General features: G+C 38.6%; 1 protein-coding gene across 1 annotated transcript; it reads right to left on the bottom strand.

The window, feature by feature from the left end:
* Window positions 1–1,434: 1,434 nt before the first annotated feature.
* Window positions 1,435–20,728, bottom strand: AMACR (alpha-methylacyl-CoA racemase). Its single transcript, XM_027634772.1, has 5 exons — window positions 20,449–20,728; window positions 17,650–17,793; window positions 15,219–15,379; window positions 10,007–10,193; window positions 1,435–2,226 (listed from the first exon to the last, which is right to left on the bottom strand). Exons 1-5 carry the CDS (start codon window positions 20,726–20,728, stop codon window positions 1,817–1,819), a joined length of 1,182 nt encoding a protein of 393 aa, XP_027490573.1. The 3' UTR covers window positions 1,435–1,816.
* Between the last annotated feature and the right edge of the window lie 605 nt (window positions 20,729–21,333).

Below are 21,333 nucleotides of genomic sequence, written 5' to 3' on the forward strand. Positions count from 1 at the left end.
CGGGAACATACATCACATGGTCAAGGCGCAGCATTAGCCTGACACAAAGCTATTCCTCTTGCTGCTCTAAGACAGTAGTGATACCAGGAATCTAGAGCCCTCATCTTTCAATTCAGCAAATATGAACATCAAAGTGCTGATTTGCTGCTGATTGAACAGGGAGAAAAAAAAATCTGTATGTGTCCAGAAAAGGACTTCAATGCACTTCATGAAGATGAGTAAGTGAACCTTCCCATTGCCCTCGAGTGCTAATGGCAGATAAAAAGCTTGACAGAAGTCCGTCAAATAGCAACTGGTAAGTATATTTTTGCATCTGCTGTCTACCACCCTGAGAAGAACTGATTTTTTTTCTTGGTCTCTGAAAACAAAGGTGTGCTGGTTTTGGCTGGGATATCAGGATCACTTAGCTGGGTTCCCTCATATGCCAATAGAAGGCCCCACAAGAAATCTGTAGTGACACACCAAACTGTACCTTTCAGATTAGCCAAGAGAGGCAACTGATCCAACCTGTGCTGAAATAACATGAATTTTCAAATTGACATCAGCAATTTTGGGGTCAAAACTTATGTGCAATGGAGATTACATTTGACAACCTTGACTTTTCTCCAACATGATCAGATGCACCTGGGACTAAGAAAACTGTTGAATCCTACCACAAAGGTGTATAATATTCAGTAATTCACATTAGAGTGATTATCAGCTGGAAACATAAGTTGGTTTTGCTCGTTGTTTAGAAAATTTGTCGGGACCTACTAGACAATTCTGGCTTTCAGGAAAGTGTTCATGTAATAGTATGTAAAGGGTTTTTTTTATGGTAATAATGCTGACGTTTTCACCACGACAGATACAAAATGAGCTGAAGTATACCTCAGTTTTGGAAGCCTTTGTAAACAATAAACTAATCTTCAGCAAAACGCAGACAAAATTATGAAAAAGCCCCAACCCTTCATGTCATAATTTCTCACACACTGGAGTAGAGAATACTGTATTAAGGCCATATAACTAATTCTTCTTAAAAGCATATTTTCCTTTGCCTTAAAAAAGATGGTTTCAAATGACAGTTTAATTTTGAAGGAAATTAAAACCAACACAGAATAACCATTGTTTAAAACCTGTGCAGCTAAGTCACCAAGCACTTTTCCATAAAGAAAGGAAAGGAATAATACTTGGCAGGTATTTTAAAAATAAAAAAAAATTCATTCTGAAGTGAGTTTCTAGCCAAACTGAAATTCCAAATGTAATATAATCAAGAGACTCCACTGAGAAAATGCAGCCAGGCTATTAAACAGATTAACTTTATGGTAATAGCTCTGCAGCAGCACATAAGCAAACAGCATTAATTTGACCATAGTTTTGGTATGATAAAGCAAATTAATTAATATGACAAAATAGAGGAAAAAATCCCTTCTAATCTATGAGTAAACAACAAACTCATTTACAAAGAATATAATTAAATTTTATTAAAAGTATTACCTTCATGTAATTACAACATATATTACAAAGCAATGGTGTAACTAAGAATTAAAAGAAACAAGCCACAGGATTCAATATTTAAACAAAAATTCTAAGAATGTACAGGTGCTTACTAAACAGCCTGTGTAGATCTTCAGAACACAATTATGGTATTATTCTGGACAGCAGATGATCCATGTACATAACTCTCACTGTTTTCAATTATATTTAAAATTTAAATAATTTAAAAATATATATTATTTAAAAGCAATATCATGCAAACATTTATTTGTCATATAATTCAATTTTAATGCACAAAAAATTACTCTATCAGTCTTAAATTTGTACGATATGCACAGTCAGATTATAAATTAGCTTTGGGTTTACCAAATCCTATTATTTTATCAGAATGAAGTTTAGCAATCTCTTGCTTAGTAAACCCATTTTCTAGAAGTATCTCTTCCGTGTGCTCTCCTATAAAAGGATCTCTTTTACACGACGGAACAGCAGGAGTCCTTGATAAAAGAGGAGCAGGTCTAGGACTTATCTCTCCCTGATCATTTTTGATAAAAGAACTTCTTTGTTTGTTATGCTGATGTGAGGCAACATCATCGAAGGATAAAACAGGGGTCACACAGGCATCAGTACCATCAAATATGCTGCACCACTCAGCCTGTGTCTTCTGTGCAAATATGGATGCAAATTTTTTCTTCATTTCGGGCCAGTCGGAGAAACTATTCTGAATGGGAAGTTCATTTGAATCTAACCCAAGACCTGAAAGGAGAAAAGCAGAGGTTAACTATAGTATACCTTAGATTAATTACTAAGTGCTCCCTACAACCAGTATGTTTCTCAAGAAGGTAGTATTTTTTAGGCAGTACTGAAAGTCACTTTAAACTTTATTGAGGCATCTGTGCAGGGCAGGGAGCAGAGGAATAAAATGTTCTATGATGCTTGCAATTAGACTAAACTGCATCAGCTACAGCTTTTTAACGAAGTATATATAATAAACACTAATCTGTATAAACACTTCACAAAAGCAGCAGCTGTCTAGAGATAATATTGTCCTGAGAACAGCTTCTACAATAGGTACTGTATTCTCTACCTGGCAGTAGCAACACAGAAGTCTGCTGAATGGGTCCTGGACTATAGCAACACACTTATCTCACAGAAGCCAGCACATCTGCCAGAGCTAGACACTCAGCAAGTCTGTAGTGTTTGAAGTTCAACACCATCAGGTTATTTCTGTGCCCCAGATGTGGAGATGGTGTGGATGGATGCTCCCAGGCTCAGCGCCTGCAGCCTGACTTGCTTCTTCACTCCCTCAGTCCAAACGGTCTCCAGCAGTGTCTCCTGCTCTCTCTTCTTCAGCACACCTCCCAGGTTCCAGTTCTCCACTGCCACTCTCTGGGAAAAGTGAAACCCCTAGTCCTTTCACTTACTAACTGCTTAAGAACTTTGCCTTCCATGTCAGTTGCAAGGACCACCCAGGTATGCAATATGCATGTTCCTTTTGAGACACAAGAGCAAAGGATGGACACACAGGCTTTGTACTGAAAACTTCCTGAACTAGCAAGTACCAGGTCCTTCCCTCAATTAGCACCACATTCCCTCCCATGCGGGAGCTTACATCTCTTCTGTACTGCCAGTTTCCAATCTCTGTTTCTATTCTCATGGATTCTGCTCTCAGCACTCCCTACTCTTCCATTCTGCTTTTCAAGGAGACGTAAGAATTTTTATTACTTCTTGTAGGGTTTATCTCAAAAAGGAGGTAAAAAACAAGAGAAAAGGTAAGTAAACTACACTTCAAAAATGGAGATAATACAGAAGTACAAGCAGACCTTATGATACCAAATAGAAATCAGAAGTGGTATATTGAAGGCTGTCCAAATAGTTCCATCTTGAAATTCAGGAGCATGAACACAGCAAGAAAAATTCAAAAAAAGCAGGGATAAGAAAGAAGTTCATTTGATCAAGGGTTGGACTTGATGATCTCAGAGGTCCTTTCCAACCCATCTGATTCTACGATTCTATGATTGAGGAATAAGAAAGACTAGAGAACAACTCTCATCACAATGCTTCAAAAGTAACAAAAAAAGGGAGCTGCTTACAAAACAACAGTTCTGTGTCAAAGTCATTGAAAATACAGAGCTCTGCAAACATTTAATTTTGAACATTCTTTCTAGTATCTTTGGATATCTGTTGATCAACAAGTGTTAACAGGCTTGGGTACTAGACAGCTGTTTGCAGGCAGAATTTACATGAAACTCCTCTAATCTTCAGCTGTAGATAGGCAGAAAAAACTTATGGTGTCTTCTATCTCTACAGATTCCTTATCACTGAGAGAGGTAGACATATAGCTACTGAAACATAAAGGGGAGAAGAAAAAAAGACAATGTCTATTCTGCTCTTTATGTTCTTTCTCTCCACTCAATTTCTACAAGATGCACCTCCTGGGGCCTGCAGTTCCCCCCAGCTTAACATAATATTTGAGAATGTCACTGTTGAGCACAGGATTCTTATATAATAGCTTTAAAAATTAATACATGCTTTGAAATTATACTTTGGTATTTCAAAGGAAAAGACACAGAAATTGCCAGTCTCCAGACCCAGAAATACAGCCTTGCAGTTGTTCACTTTTAGAAGAAATTTGTCACAAAGACAAAACAAGCATTTTCAGATCTTATCAGAGATGCCTACGGATATCAGGATGAATGTTACTACAAAGTAAATATCAGTCCTTATGGTGTTACCAAGTCATGGGTACCTTAAATTACTAAACCTACAATCTAGTGCTCATAACAATTCATGCCATCCTAAAAAGAGATCAGCTGAAGATTACTCACAGTGGTTGAACATCTGTAAATAAATAAAAGTTAGCAACACTTCAAAAATTAATTGCATTATTAATTTCCAAAGTATACTACTAAAGATGAACAGCTGCAGTACAATTTACTTACAAACTATGAGGTGAGACAAATTTACCTTCCACAATATGTACAGCTAAGTAACAACACTGCCTGAGATTCTGTCTCAGTGCATGAAATCTTGTCAGCTGGAAACCTTTTTTCATAAGTACTTATTTGCTTATTAATTATAGTTTGGGTCCTAGCAGCCAGTCCAACATGAGCAGAGCTCTACCATTATCCCATTACAGAGTTATATTCAACGGCCGTGGCAGATGGAAAGTTGGCTGAACGTAACCACACACACTCTGGCAGAGCAGAACAATGTGCAGAACCTGGAATTTAATATTACACACTCATTTTCCGTTTACCATTGAAGACTTCAAATTCAAATAGCATGAACCAACAGCCTTTAAGCACTGCAGCTTCTCATTTTCCAGCTTGTGCTAACCATTTGCGGCACAGATGAGCAAAATCACAGCAGGAGTGACTGACTCAACAAGGAAACAATTACACAGCACAGAATTGTCTGGGATACCACAGGATGACAGATTTCACTCAATGTAATCAAAAGCAAAGTATCTTTTACACAGAATATCTTGTAAAGCAATCAAAACTTACTTCCAAGTTTTTTAGTTCAAATTTTCATCTAGGATTTTTTTGTTTAGAAAAGCCCAGTTAACTCATGCCAGAACAGCTCTGAAATGGCTTTTGAAAAATGAAGAATTGTCTACTTATAATGCTATAGCTTTAGGTCTCCTTCAAATGCTATAGCTTTTTTGACCTCTATCTGCATGTCATTATTGATGCAACGAACCAAAATCTGTATTTCTGAGACAGATTACAGTAGAATCAGGCACCTATTTCAAGAGAGAGGAAACAGTAAAATTCATTAGATAAATCAGCAAAGCTGCTTTACTCTTACAGTATATTACTGGTTTACAGTTTCTTACAGTATTTCACTGTTACAAAAGCAGCTTTGTTCAGGTTTTTCTTGGTTTAACTTACTAATTTTCTTTTCAAAATTGCATGGTCATAGCAATTTTGAAATTATCTTGCCACAACAATTGAATGGAACCATCTAGTTGGGAATCCATAATTTTGGCCCAAATGACAGCCATTAGGTGCATGCCATTGCACACTCTCTCTAAACAGAAGTCATTCTCACTCTGAGAGGGAACTGAACCTCAGAATATTCAAAGACGGTAGCGAATTTTCATTAAAATTTTTTCTCTGCTCGAAGTTTCTGAAACTAAATAATTTTTTAGAAAGTGACAGCTCAGCAAAAGGCTGATCAGGCCCCGAGTACTACTGAGCATTGCTGTAAATACATCCATGGCTGTAGTACCAGGTGAGATGCTTAATTATCACAATTGAAAATGTTTTGGTGCAGAACCTGGCCCTAGAGTATTTGTACAATGTTTAAGACTTATAATAATAAATAAATTCAAATAAAACGTAACATTATGTGTAACTGAGTCTAAAATGTCTACAATGTTTGTCCCCTTTGCACGTCTTAATAACAACATGGTACTGAATTCAGTATATCAGCACATTTTTAATATAGTACACAAAACTTCACAATCCCAAAATGGAGAGTCCTATGGAAATCCATCATAATGACATCAATTGCGTTTTTCAAGTGCTTTCCTTCTGTTTTGAACATAAGTCACACAGTTTAGGACTATCAAAGTAGTATGAAAGGAGTACTATTGAGTATATATTCAGGATTTTAGTAACTGTCAGTGGTTTTCACATCAATGTAAGTGGATACTAAGTTCACCTTGTGGAACAGACTTTACACCACATGATAAGGCAGAACCAGACCTTTACTTTCACCTGAAACACAATATTTACTGTTTCTTCATGCCTCTTGTAGCCTGGCTGCAGCAATATCAAGCACCTATTGCTAAAAATCAAGACAAACCTGCAAAAGCAATTCACAGGTCAGCTGGAAGACATTCTGCCTCTTTCTGTCAGAAGATTAAGACTTAATATTAGCAGTACGTGTTTTTTACATCAGATTTTTCATAAGATGCAATAGCCATTTTAGCCAAATGCTAAGGCATTTTAGCTATTTATTGTCTGACTTTTGCAGTAATAAAATTATATCTGCAAAAGGACTACGGCTTGTTTGTTAAAAACCAAAAGTCTACAGTGAGCCCAGAACAGTACAGACAACAATATAGCTACTGCAGTAATTATTTACTATATCTATTTTATATAGATTCAGTTTCTCATACAGCCTGGTTTTCTTTAATTTATAAATTTCTGGTAAGCAGAAATTTAATTTTCCCCAATGAGCATGATCTACAAAGCCAATGATATTCTCAAACTAATCTATTTTCTTAAATTAAGTTTCCCTCTGCAGACCCCTCAAGAACTTGCCTTGCCATGTCATTAACTGCACTCCGGTCCAGCACTGGGTTCCCAATTCTGCAGGGAAATACTGAAATGAACCAAAACCAAATCAATTCCTCTTTGGCTCATCAGAATTCTGTGAGCAGGGACAAATGGTTCAGAAATCATTTTCCTATCTCCATTCTGAAATCTTTAAATCTCCAACTGACACCTGCAACACCCACATCCTTGTGCTCTCATCCTACAGTACCCTCCTCTCTGAACATGGAGCGAGAGACATCAAGTGGTTTTCGAATATATTTTATCTGGAACAGCACCAAATTGTTCACCAGCAGAACTGACCAGAATTATGGGGAAAAGCTATGAAATGAAATTATGGAAATTGTAACTGGAACATACCATTCTAAAATCACTTCAAAGCTGAAATTAATGCCTGGAACAGACGACTCAGCCTAAGTTAAAGCTCCTCAGGTTTGTGAAAGAGCAATACAATTTTCACAGGCAGCTTTTTCTTCCCTATAATATTCAAAGACTTAAATTCTGAATTTAATTTCTGCAATAGATATCCCAGAAAGGAAATAATCCCTAAGCCACAAGAGGGATCTGCTGTTCTAATTTAGCACACTATTGCTTCAGAAAGATTGAAACCATAAGTACTGAAAGGAATAAATATTTCCTATGTGCAAGTCTGAACAATTCATGATATGCACCTAAAATACAATGACAAAAGACCAGTTACTTTAAATGCAATGTTGTGTGAAAATCCTGAGTTTGGTCAGATACTTTAAACAATGCACTTTCACAAAATAAACAAAGCAAATTCGCTGAGTGTAGACAAGCAAAAATTGTTATACAATTAAAGGCAAAAAGCAAAATTTCCTCGAAGATTGTAGTCTGTATGTCGGATTTTTTAAAACACAACAGAAACAGACTGACACATAGGTAACTATGATTGCAGTTGTTGTGTACTTACAAATGGATATACACCAGTTCTTTATTGCTGCAGTAAGTATTTTTGAAACTTTAGCTGTTAAAATCAAGCAATTTCTCTGCATTTTAAGTGTAAGGAATACTTTCAAAGATGAAAATAAAGTAGTCCAATGCAGGTGCCCCTAGACAGGCAGAAGAATTCACAGTTGCCCCTCCAACGTTATGCTCTAAATTTCTGAGAAACAACTAAAAGAAAAGCAGAATTTTAACATTTTCCTCAGTAAAGAGTTATCTAAATAAGACACAGAGACCAATCAATAACCATGCTGCACCATCTGGCCGCTGGATTCATCCATGAGAAGCTTCTATCTAGGTAAGATGGTTGAGAGAGAAAAGCACGAGTCTTGCCCTATAGCAATGATCAATACAAGAAGGCAGGACTGTCCAGAAAAGGTTCACTGAGAAAAAGAGTCACAAACAGAACCAGACGCCATTACAGAATTTGGAGGGTTTTTTAACAGATTTCATCTCATTTCTGTAGCTTAAAAGTATGTGTGATTCAACTTAATCTCCAGAGAAGAATAAAATACTGCAGCCATGAATGCTGCAAGTCAGTGTTTGATCACTTTAAGCCAAACATATGGGTATTTGAGTAAGCAGCTTTATTTCTTTCTTGTTTTCTCTGTATTTAATACAAGCATTCTCCCTGAAGATATTTACTGGAATCCCAAATTCCCTAACCTCCAGAAAAAGGGTTTACATCTTACTTTGATACAGTTTCATATTTATCTTTGTTCTCCAACTCTGATTTCTTGCAAGAAAGAAAATCGCAGGGGATTGGATGAGAAAAACATTTCAAAGAACTGCAAAGCGTGGAATAATCAGCAATACTTTCCTTTTCAAGATCAAGTTGTTTACAGCTTGAGTTCACAAGTTATTCTCAGGACAATCAGAGACAAAGCACCTTTTTCTTCAGCTAAGAACACAGCACTTCCAAACCTGACATCTGATCTGTTCAACATAATGCTGGACATGTCCATGGGTCACCACAGGAACCTTTTTTTGCATTTCAAATATCAGCATGTACTGACTGGGATATTCCACACAATTGCATGGACATTTTTAAGCTACAAGAGAACCAGCCACTTACAGCCACAGATGTGCAAGAATTTGGGCAGCACCACAGGCTGCGAGAGAACAAAAGCTGTATGGAACAAGATCTCTCTTTGGGATCCTGGTCACCAAAGGCATACCCCACCTTACAATCTCATACCTTCCTTTCATTTTACCACAATCCTGAATTTCAAAGATCCCTGGAAGAGAAGGCCCTGGCAATGACTACACTCTTGTTAGCATAATGTAGCTGGCTCGGGCAGAGCTGGCAGTGAATGCCCTTGTGAGGAGCTGTCACAGTTTAACCCCAGCCAGCAGCTAAGAACAACATAGCCACTTACTCCCCTTCCCCTTGGTAACATGAGGGGGAATTGGAAGGTTAAAAGTGAGAAAGAAACTCATGGGTCAAGATAAAAAGTTTAATAACCATAAACAATAATTAAAAAAAAAAAATTAAGGGAAAGAGGGGAAAAAACAGTAACAGAGAGGAAAATAAAACACAAGAAAGATGAGAAAAAAACAACTGCTCACCATAAACCGCCTGATGCCCCTGCAAACCACTGTTTTAACTCCACACAACTATTTTGCATAAACCACTCTAAATTCTTTAACAGGTAAATCATACTTTATCATCATATTTAAAGAGTCTTCAGTCAAATATAAAAATTGTATCCATAGCTGGACACTAAAAGTACTCTGAAATTGTGAGGAGGAAATTAATAATTTATAAAGCAGAATTTGCTTCTACAAAAATTTTGTTCCACTGAGAAATACTATGAACTACTTCCGATGAATATTCCTTTCTGAAACCATTTAAATAGTTACTTAAAAAAAAATTGCACAAATTACTGAGTTTGCTTGAAATTTTATTTGCAATATCAAAGAATTAGGTCTCTTTTTTTTTGAAGTATATTCAAAATCATTTGAAAAAAGCGACTTCCAAAAAATAGTTGGTTAGTGCTCCAGTCACATCACAGAATTCCATTACTGTAACTCCAGAAAAAAATCTGCAGTTTAAGTGTATTTTCTGAGGGCAAGGTGAAGAGAGGGTGAAAAAGAAAGAAATTAATTGCTAGAAGAAAAAAGTCAATTGAACTGCTGCACAACAACCCAACTGGCTTCACAAAGTGTTTCACATTTACAAAGAAATCACATAACCATGAATCATGAATCAAAATGGAATTACTGAAGAATTCATTCAATCATGCTTTGCTGATGTGAAGCAACTGCTCCAAGCTACTTACCCTTTATTAACTGCGCATAGAATTGAGGCTCAAGGGCACCAACAGCCATGAATTTTCCATCGGAGGTCCTGTAGATTTCATAAAAAGGCGCACCACCATCTAGCAGGTTTTCACCTCGAGGTCTGCTCCAAATTCCTACATTTTGTGATTTCCACAGGAAAGAACTTAGGTATGCTACTCCTTCTACCTTGAAGATTTACAGGAAAAAATAACAGCTTCAGTAAATTAGCTGGCATGTTACCTAAATTCTATATAGAACAAAACAGCAAAAAGCTACTACTAGTTAAGATTTTTAATGATGAAACTTCTGGTAAGCAATTTCATTTCTTAAAATTTTCAACTACTGCTTATAGTGCATCTAGAATTAAAGAATAAGAAAGAGCATAAATGTAATAATGCAGCCTCAGATGGATTACAGACTTTCAATGCACAAAGTTTCCTCGTTTAGAAAGTTTATAATCATTAGGAGGTCACAATGGGAATGTAAGTAGTTTCAGGTGACAGGACAAGCTTCTTGGTTCTATACAACCTTAAATATGACAGCTGTGAAAGCCTTCAAAACCTCTAGAAAACAAGATGCTTGTACCAGTCCTGTAAGTATCAGATTTTTAATTCAACACTACCTTTTTTAAATATACCAATTATAAGAAGACTGCTATTTCTAGAAGAAAAATTGAAGAAAATCAAAGGTTAATGCTCTCTTATACCATGGGAACTGGAAGTTTATCAGTAAGCTGAAAATTATTCTCCCACTCTCATCACTAGCAGGTACCTAGACATAGCAAGGTAATCTCTAAATAAGCAAGTGTCTGATGAATACAGCACTAGAAAACAAGATTAATCCTGCTTCAACTTGCTCCTCAAAAGTTTGGCTATGTGGAGTACAATCAGGTGAAAATTCAGTTTGTTCAGCCTTTCAATAATTATCAATCTTGTACCAGTCTTTCAAGCAAAATCACATCCTACAGTTTTGCTCACCAGCACAATCCATTTTCTCCTGACCGCATTAGAAAAACTGTAAGCAAAGATGAAGCAGTTAACAGTGTATGGCCAGAAACACTCCACTGGAACAGATTAAAACCTGAGTAGTATCATTCTGAGTATCATTTTGATTCATGCATTTTCAACTGTGTAATATTAACCTGGTATTGTCTACAGAGAAAAGCACAGATCCTGTACCAAAATAAAAAGCTACTAAATTTTCATGGGGAAAGATCTACTAGTTTCCACCTTTCTAAGCAAGATTTTAACACATGCAAATCTCTGAAATATGCAGTCAAGAAGGTTTCTTCATTTAAAGTGTGTTACTTGCCTCAAGGACAGGAATACTTCTGCCCTACTTGCCACACATTAGTCAATTAATGTACTTTCATGCAAGAAAATACTGTATACCTTCATCTACGTGTTCATAAAATGATTGCAAGGATATTAAAACAAAGTTTGCTTTACTGATGATCTGATCTTGCATTGGTCATATTAACAAAAAATACACAAAACCCACTGAAAGTAAGGATAATAAAAGAGAGGAAAAATATCAGAATCAGCCCTGACAATTGGATTTTAGTGCTGACTCTTATAGTCAGCATCTGTACAATACCTATGTACAGTGTTACTTACCCTGAAAACACTTAAAATAAAACAGCACATCTGTTTTACGCTGCCATAGGGACTTTGGAAATATCCTTGGCTGGGCAACTGGACAGCTAACTTCTGCCTGAGGCCCACTGGAATTCAGAGACAAGTAAAAAAGTGTCTAATGTCTGCACCAGACCTCCAAAAGCACACTCAAATAACACCACACACTCACTAATGTAATCACCATCTTTTAAAACATGAAAAGTACAACACAGGCAGACCACACTTTATCCTAATTGCAGAATGATTACAGCAACAGTTATGTGCTTCACTTAATGGTCCTTAAAACAAAAGCACCAGCAGTCTCTGAAGCAGGCACAAGAATCCTGGTGACCTGTCTGCTCCACAAGCCTTCTGCTCCTGTTGTAGACTGAAACAGTTCAAAATGCGAATTAATCCACACCAACCTAACCTTTATCCTCATGACTGATGAAGGCCTCTAGGATGTGGGAGTTTTGGTTTTGAATACCTCCAGGCTGAGAAAAACCTGGAACCTCAGTCTTCTGTTGGACAGCTAAATGCTCCTGCCATGAGACTATTATGCAAGCGCTCATTACCAGCATCCTTTCTTCTGGCTGTCCTTTCACAAAGAGTGAGTCATGCTCAGTCAGATGCCTACCATCAGCAGAAGGTTCTGTGGCTGAATTTGGAGTGAACCTCAAGTGTGGCCTTGACTCACATGCCTCTGATCCAGTGTGGTGCAAGACTGCAGATGCACAATTGTGCCTACTGTGCCATACAGCAGAGTCCACTCCACATCCTACTCACTCAGCACACGGCAACTCTCCGGCTTACTGTAAGATACCCATGATCCTACAGAGCCAGTGGGAAGAGACAGCAACCAACATGAATCAATCCAGACCAGGCACTTAACTCTTCTGAGGCAGACAGATGAAACACAGGACAGTGTTTACTTTTTACACAGCACAGCAATAACACTGGACACTGAGAACAGGAGATGCAAGTCCAGCCCTTGGCTTGAACCTCTTACCCTCTTTTTGAATCAGTTTAGATTCACTAACTACAGGAGTTCCTCATGTTTATATTATTGATAATAAGAACTCTCCCAATCCACTTTTCACCCTTCAGCACAGTAATTAGAAGCAAGAGAAAAATAATTTCTTTCATCACAAAAATTCTGATCTCGGTCTAGAATTACTATCCTGAAATAAAAGAAATAATTTATTTCTTTAGATCACATCAGAAAAATAGAAATTGCAATAAAATGAGAAAACCCTGTCAGCATATCCATGAAGCAGCATGAAAACTTAGTAAAAGTAATCCTGATGACACAAAGCTGCAAAAAAAAAAGAAATTAATTTTCCCTCTTCTGCTGTAGAAAATTCTACCATGTGTCAGAGTCATGAACATACTCAGACTCCCTAAACTATACAATAACTTAAGTAATGGTTCTATCAAACAAAATATAATGTTAAAACACAATGACAGCTGAAATGCTGTGGTACTGTGATTTTAAAAATATCTACCTCCATGAAAAAATCTTAGGCATAAAAACAGGCTCATCCACCCAGTCTATTTAACTGTCTTTGCTGCTGCTGATGCATGTATGTTTTTCATCAACCGTGTCACTGAAAGTCTATTCAAGTAAAAAGAACATAACAAAATGCCAGCTAAAGTACATCCGGTGATACTGAATGTTATTCCACCCATTTCACAGATCACCAGGCACATCAACAGAGAACTATAAATTCTGCAATTGTAATAAGGCAAGAAAAAGTTGAAAGAGATTTTTTAGGGGCTTAAAACCCCTCAATAAAAACACACAACACATTCCATTCCAAATGAGCTAAAAATTTCATTAGAACATTAGCAGACTTACACTGATTCTTCTTCTAACAATTTTTTTTTTACTTCTTTTAAGTATGATAAGGAAAATAAGACAATACAACAAACTACAAGAAGTATCTTTTTCTGCATTTGAAAGCTTGACAAAATTCTCCACAGTTTCACAAAACTATGAAACAAACTGTGTTTGTTTAACACAAACTCCTTCAATTTTATTTTGTAGGTCACGCTTTCAGAGTCATAATTTTTGTCGTGCTTATTGGGGCTTTCTCCAATTTTTTTGAAAGATGGTGGTCAGCATCAGAAACAGTATTTTCCTGAATCTTCATGAACACTGAATAGGTTAGACTAGCTGCTTCAGAATTTTTGCTGGCTCTGTTTCCTGTTTATACATCCTAATACAGTGTGTATGTGTTTTGCAACAGGATGGTATTGTTGACTCATGTTCAGCTTGTGACTACTACAAACCCCCAGGATTGTACTTTAGCCAATTGTTCTCATACTGCATTCATGCAGCTAATTCTTTCTTCCTGAAGAGGACTGCAGAGCAGTGCTATCCATGAATTGCAGCCAGTTTTTTCCAGGTCATTTCTCCAATTTGAAAAGGTCATTCTGAACTCTAATCCAAGTGTCCAACATACTTGTAGTCTGCCTCATACACATATTATCTTTAAATTTACTAAACACAGTCGCTCATCCACCATTCAGCTTGTTGGAGAAAACACTGAAAAAAACTCCAAAAACCATTTGTAGAACTCCACTTAATAAGCTTTTCATTTTGACAATCAACCACTAATAACTACTACTGCAGTAAAAACATTAATCCTGCCTTGCCCTGTTCCCACAGAATTTTCATCTAGACCTAATGCCACGGCCTGCTCCTGGAAATGATGCATGAATTTGTCAAAAACTTACTCAATTCAAGAGATCAAACATCACTTTCTATTCTCCCATCCTCAAGACCACTTCAACAAGGGAACTTTTTTCAATTAATGTAATTTTTTTTCCAATTTATATTTCAGCCTAAACCATAGCCTTCACTGTACTACAACACCTCAAAGAGAGGTCCAATTTTAATTGCAAAGCTCTTTAAAAACAGAAAAAAAGAGAGACCAAGAGAGAAAAAACACTTGCAGATAACGTGGATTTCAAGGATAAACAGAAATAAGTATTTTTCCTCTGTGTGTAAGTGGGTTGCCTTCCAGTGGCAAAAATCCAGAGTACTCTTTATTAAGTTAATTGAGCCTTTAATTTATTTTGCAGCACATTCACAAAGCGTTTGAAACAGACTTCTCGGCAATGACCCATGGCAGTGTAACTATCTGAGGCAACAGTGTATCTAACAAGATACGATGTCACCAATTCGAAAGAAGATGTATCTTGAATAAAGCTAATGCAAGTCTCTATTTTATTCGTATTAACCTTTTTTCTGTTATGCATTATGTTAATTCTTTATTACACACCCTATCTACATACACCAAACTTACTCATCAAATATATACAGCTAATATTTCGTGAAGGTAGACAGGTAAAAAGAGAGAGAGGGGGGAAAGTCGCACAGTGTGTTCCATGTCATAAGGACGTCATGGTAGCAGTGAGTAATATGTGAAAACTGCTTGTCTGTGAAGGGATAGCCATTTTATGAGGTTGCTTTCCCACTCCCAAGTTCTCAGTTTTAAACCTTACGTTTATCCAGTTTCCTCCCTTTTACAGATTTAGAGTAGGAAAAAGCAAACGTACGAAACCCCACCTTCCTTGAGACCTTACTTACCATACTTGCATCAATGATCTGCCCTCTGCCAGATGTGGCACGTTCATAAAGGGCTATAACAATGCCCAACGCACACATGACACCTCCACCAGCAAAATCTGCCAGAAGATTTACAGGTGCGTAAGGGTTTTCATCTTTTCTACCGAGCTTTGACAGCACACCTGACAGGAGGGCAAACAAAGGAAGCATAACCATAAAATTAATTATAAACGCTCATTCCTACATTTCTACAATTAAAGTTTCATTCTTTTCAATCTATGTAAATAAACAAGGGATAAAGCAATCTTATACCAACAGTCTTCTGTCTTTACTTGTCTGTATCTTAGCAAATAGTTACTCTTTAATTCACAAAAGAATAAAATAAAATACATGAAATTGCATTAGCGAAGATGCATTAATTAAAGATACTAATAAAAGTCTCACAGATAAACCACTGATATTTTGTCTATAGGGACATTAAAAAAACTCTTGCGTGCAGTAATTGTTAGCACTATAGTACTATTAGTACTATATTAGTACTTCATGCATGCACAGAACCTCCCCCACAACAGGCATTATGAACATGTTTCAAAGCAACTTTGGTAAACTGTTCTTCTTTGAATCTTTTAAAGTAAAAATGCAGGTGTACAGTCTTATGTGCACATAATCAATGAATTAATAATCATAACAAAAGATTTCACTGTGACAACTGTGCTTAAGTCCTATCCTCCCTCTTCAACTACCTTTGGGTAAAAAAGAAAAAAGGTTGCGTATAAGAGGAACCAGTGAATAGAACAGGAAGATTATCTCCGATTGCATGCAATGTAAACACAGGGAACTTATGCTTATGCCAGCAATTATGCAGAAATTAAAGGAATTAGAGCAAAGGCTAAGCCAGTTTACTTCAGACAGAGCTTTGAATGTTTTAACACTTCTCTGCCATCCTGATCCTCTTTACTGTGACCTTACTCTTTCTAGTTTCCTCACAGTGATTCCCTTCGGGCAAACAAGAAACTCCAGTGTGATCACCTCTCTCCTCTGTCTGTAGCTTAAAGTCTGAGACTTGCAGAATACCTGGTCAAAAATGCCTGAGAACTGCATGGTTCTAACACACTCTTTAGTTAGCTAATGGTCTAATGCATTTCCTAAGTGCAAGCAACTTGAGTGCACAGTATAAAAAAGTTTCCCAATCCTGTAGTGCAAGTGTAAAGCCCTGTCACTCATTAAAACCTTCCTTTAATAGTCTAAAGGTTGTCACAGGCACCAGCAGATTAACATGCTAACTTCTCTCTCGAGTTCCTAACACAAGCCATTTTTTAGTTAGGGAAAGCCAAAGCTCATCAGGAAAATACTGAGAATATGGGATCTCATTTTTGAACAATGACATCTCTCAAACACCTTGTTTTATTTCCTTTAAATAGGCAGAAAAACTCGATCTGTGAAATTTCAAGCAAAGTGATTTTAGGAAGATAACACTAACTAAAATACTACTGATTAAATCATCTCCAGAGGAGAAAAGCCCTCTATTTGTAAAACAGAAAGTACTTCTGTAGGAAGAGATGGACTACACTGTTTCTGTACTGACTCCTTCCCTACACTATTAACAAATAAAAATACCCTAATACCTTGAAATCATCTTGACATGAAGTCAAAAGTGTTTCAAATGAGGCATCCTTTCTTAAATCTTTTTTATTCTCTGACAATTTTACATAACGAGAAAAGACTGAACCCACTCCTAAAGAAACTTAATTCCACCAAACAGTTACTCCTTATGGTAGGTGATACCAGATCACTACATTTGCAGCGCCTCTGCTCTGGCCCTTTGCTGACTCTAAAAGAAATGCTCTGTCCAGTGGAAATTCAAGAAGTTTTGTGCCACTTTCTCTCCTCCCTCACAGGCTTGGAGAAGCAGTAGAGACAGAAGCAGTGTGAAGAGCAGGAGGTAGGGCCATGCATGGATTGCCATCATCAGAGTTGGGTAATTTTGTTAGTTTGCTACTGCACACTTTTAGCATCATGGCACTTAAAAACAGCACAATGTGTACAACCCCTTAGTGAAACATAGCACTGCCACTTTATTTTAAGCCTACTGTGTTTCAGCTGGTGTCTGCAGAGACACATCTACAAGCAGAAAAGCACAAGAACCAGTTGTCTTAGGCTGCCTAGTTTCCCTTTGCTCAAGAAAAGCTCACAAGCCTGCAGAATAATCCGCAGGTCTTTCAGGATTATAAGCATACAGATTTTCTAGGAGAGAGGCCCTAAGAAAAACTTCTGTCCTCCCTTCAAAGAGAAAAAGTTTATTCTGATACAATAGCACAAAAAAAGAAAAATAATGTACAGCCTGAGATGATGTGCTGATCCAGCCTAATAGCTATCTGCTTTCAACAGATTCCTGAGTTTTGATTTAAGGGGGAAAAAAACCCTTTAATTTAACAGAAATTTTACAGCCTACCTGATAAAGCCAAATAATTGATGTCATGACCTGCAGACTTGGCATATTTTCCTGTCTGGCCAAATCCAGTAAGTCTAGCATAGATGAGGCTGGGATTCTCTTGCAGAAGGACCTCTGGACCAAGCCCAAGTTTTTCCATGACACCTTAAAAAGACATAACCAAGGAATTCTAATTCACATTTATTTATAACAATACTTAAAATATACCTGGTTCAAAGTCAGATTATACAACAGAACTCAACTGTACTTTGTAAAAAATACGTTCTACTTCAGTATCCATATTACAATGTGAACATTATAAATTACTGACTTACTGAATAAATTTTTAATACAAACCAAGTGGAAATCAAGCTTTAGGGTTCTTTCTCTTTTTTTCAGCTTTTTTCCCTGTTTTACTTCTCCAAAGGAATGACAGACAGCTTCCTGTACTCCTGGATGAGCAAGAAAGCTAAAAAGGCTTGCAAAACAAGAAAAAAAGACGAAGGGCAAACTCTTATATTTTCCACATTAAAACTACTTGAAATTTCTTCCACATCTCACTGCAATACATTTTCCTCGCCCCTCACCGTTTTAGTTTCTCAGTGCCCCACGTGTTCCTGTACCTTTTAACTCGCTGATACGAATGGACCATGGCACCATTTCACAAAGGAGCTGCAAAAACTACACAAAACTAAATGTGTTCTTCTGTAACACAGAGAGTAAGGAGCTTTTAAAAATCACTGCAATGTAAGTTTGGTCAGCATGGGCCTACAGAAATCAGGGTTAAAAATTTGATATTGCAGTTCTAAGTGATTTTAAAAGAAGCAAATTTGAGTTGCAAGTAAATTATACTGTCTTACTGTCTCAATGCAGCTTGGTCAGACTTATGATCGATACTGGCATTGCCGAGAGACACATTTTGGAAGGGAAAGGGTAACGTAACTTCAATGCCTGTTCCACCCCAGAATATTTCTCCAGCTTGTTTCACAGACTAATCCATAATGTTACTACACCTTCAACTTTGTTAAGATCCATTTCTATTGCATTAATTACTGGGCAGTGGCAGGTGAATCATGAGAAGGAGAAAGCCATGAAATTTGGTAAAGTGCATGATTTCCCAAGGCACAAGTGAGAACTGTGCCTTGGGAAACCCATCTGATGTCACAAAGTCATTGTTATAAGGTCGACAGTACATATGCCTTTTACGAAGCTCTCCTGTCACTTGGGCCCCCACCTTCTCACTCTCTCACACCAGCTTCACAAAGGGTCACAGATTTGCCTAGTTCACTTACAGGCCCATAAAACCTAGTATCTAGTTACAGAATTGCCTGCACTTTCAGCTTAAAAAGAAAAGCAAGTGCCTATAAAACCACGGAAAACAAAATTTCGTAAGAAAAAAAATCTGCTAGAAAACAGGAGACTAGCTACAAAGAAAAAATGGAATTTAATGTCTTCATTTTGTCTGCACAGCTTCTGGGGAGGGAATAAACCAAAAAATTTTAAGGTAAGAAATATAAAAATTATAAAACCCTGTTTTGAAAATTAAAAGAATTACTTGTGACATACGATTTGTGCATCTGTCTGTGATGTGTGATGTTTAACTGATATAGCCTTATATTTCTAAACTGGCTGTAGAAACCCTAAAACATTTCAGCTCCTCACCGAAGCATCATCACAGAATCACAGAACAGTCTGGGTTGGAAGGAACCTGTAAAGGTCACCTAGTCCAATACCACTGCAAGGAGCAGAGACATCTTCAATTAGATCTGTGTGCACAGAGCCCTGTCCTATCTGACTCCGACGATACTGCTTCATAACAGAACAGCATCCTCAAGGAACAGTGGGGATATGGAAATAACCATCAAGTATGGCTTATGAACATGTTAGATCTGAAAAGTCAATATTTGAAACTCAGGATCTTAAAACAGTGTAAACTTTGCCATTGACAAGCAGATATTAAGTGCCCCTAAATACGGTAAATTAGTAAATATGCATACTGTAATTAAAAGATGAAGCAAAAAAATCTTTTTAAAAGACAATTTTCAAAAATTGAATAATTCCATACTTGAATATTTGAAGAATTTTGTTTTCTATTTAACCTAATGTTAAAAATGTAAAATAATACAAAAAAAGGAAGGTTTTCAAAAACTGGACTTAAGACTGGCAGGAAATGATGAGTTTGTGAAAAGCAACTTCCTGAAATCACATATGACTTTTGAAGACTTGTAGTTCATAACCTGGTTTTGATCCTAAATCAGAGTTACCTTTTATAAGGGAATCACACTACTCTATTGAATACTTAACACTTGTTCTTATACTCATCTCCCTGGAATACATGCTTTATAAATGCATAACTGTATAAATGCATAATGTCAGATCTTCAGAGGAACTGTAAGCTCCAAGACCTCTGACTCACTGGGCAACCTTACAGATGTGAGCTGGACGGTATCAGCAGGCCAGGTGTGACCCCTTGGCTGGGACATCCTCCTGCTCGTTCAGAGCCCAAAACCAGGAGTGAGCCCTGGTCTCTGAAATCCTTCTGCTTGTCCAGAGCCCCGGCCGGGGGGCACGGCCCTGGCTGAGCGCTCCTTCCCTGCGCTGTCACAGCGATGCTGCACCGCACAGGGCGCACACAGAGCATTCGCCACCCAGTCACAGCAAATAAACCCCAAACTCCTTTGCCCTTCAGCATGAATCTTCCCGCTCAGCATTCCAGAGCTCATAAGCTGGCCGGCGGGAGCACTGTGGCCCCGCAGCCCCGACCTCCCGCTGCCCCCACACGGCCTCCCTCAGGCTCCCCCCGGCCCCGCCGGCCCTCACCGTGGCGGAAGGGCTCGATGAGCACGTCCGCCCCGCGGCACAGCCGCCTCAGGGCCGCGGCTCCCTGCGGCCGCTTCAGGTCGAGCGCCAGGGAGAGCTTGCCGCGGCCCTGCACGTCGGAGGCCGCGGGGGAGAGTGACGGGCGGTCGACCCGCACCACCCGCGCCCCGAAGTCGGCGAGGATCATCCCGCAGAGCGGCGCCGGGGCCAGCCCGGCGAGCTCCAGCACCCGCACCCCGCTGAGCGCCATGGCCGCCACCGCCTGCGAGCGCCGACACATCGATCCCGGGGCCGCCCCGCCCGCCCTGGCGCGGGCACGGGGCTGAAGCGGGATCCCGCTCACGGGGCCCGCCGCTGTTTTTTATCCCGAGCTCGTGTCACGCCTCGTTAGCTCCGCACCGGCTCGTAGTGAGGAGGAGTGGGCGTTCTCCTGCTGAACTCTTAAAGAAGCTTCCCTGTCTGACCATCCGGGGGTCACTCTGAGAGTCACACCCGCACCACCTGAGCTGGGACGGGGGCTCTTTCGCAGCTACACCCGCTATACTCACACCGACAGACCAGGTTTTCTTACTGGCTCGGCCCCAGGTTTCCCACAGCAGAGTCTCAGGCATCCAGATCCTTAATTTAATCATGGAATAAATAAACTAAATTATTAAATAACAAAATAACAGATCGGGGTTGTGCCTCTGAGTAGGGACCCCTAACAAAGGGAACCCTGGGGTTTTGTATCCTCACAGTCTAAGCGCGGGAAGTCACAGGATGACAGAATCAGTCAGTTGGAAAAGGCCTCCAAGGTCATCAAGTCCAACTCTTGAAGTCTGAATCTGGGGGTCGTGGGCTCCTGTGTCTCAGTGTCAGGTCCCCTGGCCGGGCCACAGCTCCCTG

Source organism: Corapipo altera, unplaced genomic scaffold, assembly GCF_003945725.1.
Source record: "Corapipo altera isolate COAL_440 unplaced genomic scaffold, ASM394572v1 61411, whole genome shotgun sequence".
NCBI classification, from domain to species: domain Eukaryota; kingdom Metazoa; phylum Chordata; class Aves; order Passeriformes; family Pipridae; genus Corapipo; species Corapipo altera.

What these genes read in the sequence shown, in the direction of transcription:
- AMACR (XM_027634772.1), bottom strand. Translation starts at nt 20,728, where the DNA reads ATGTGTCGGCGCTCGCAGGCGGTGGCGGCCATGGCGCTCAGCGGGGTG. An exon ending in CATCGAGCCCTTCCGCCACG is followed by an intron (nt 17,794 to 20,448) that starts GTGAGGGCCGGC and finishes TGTCTTTTTAAG; the next exon opens with GTGTCATGGAAAAACTTGGG. An exon ending in CTATGCGCAGTTAATAAAGG is followed by an intron (nt 2,227 to 10,006) that starts GTAAGTAGCTTG and finishes TTCTCCTTTCAG; the next exon opens with GTCTTGGGTTAGATTCAAAT.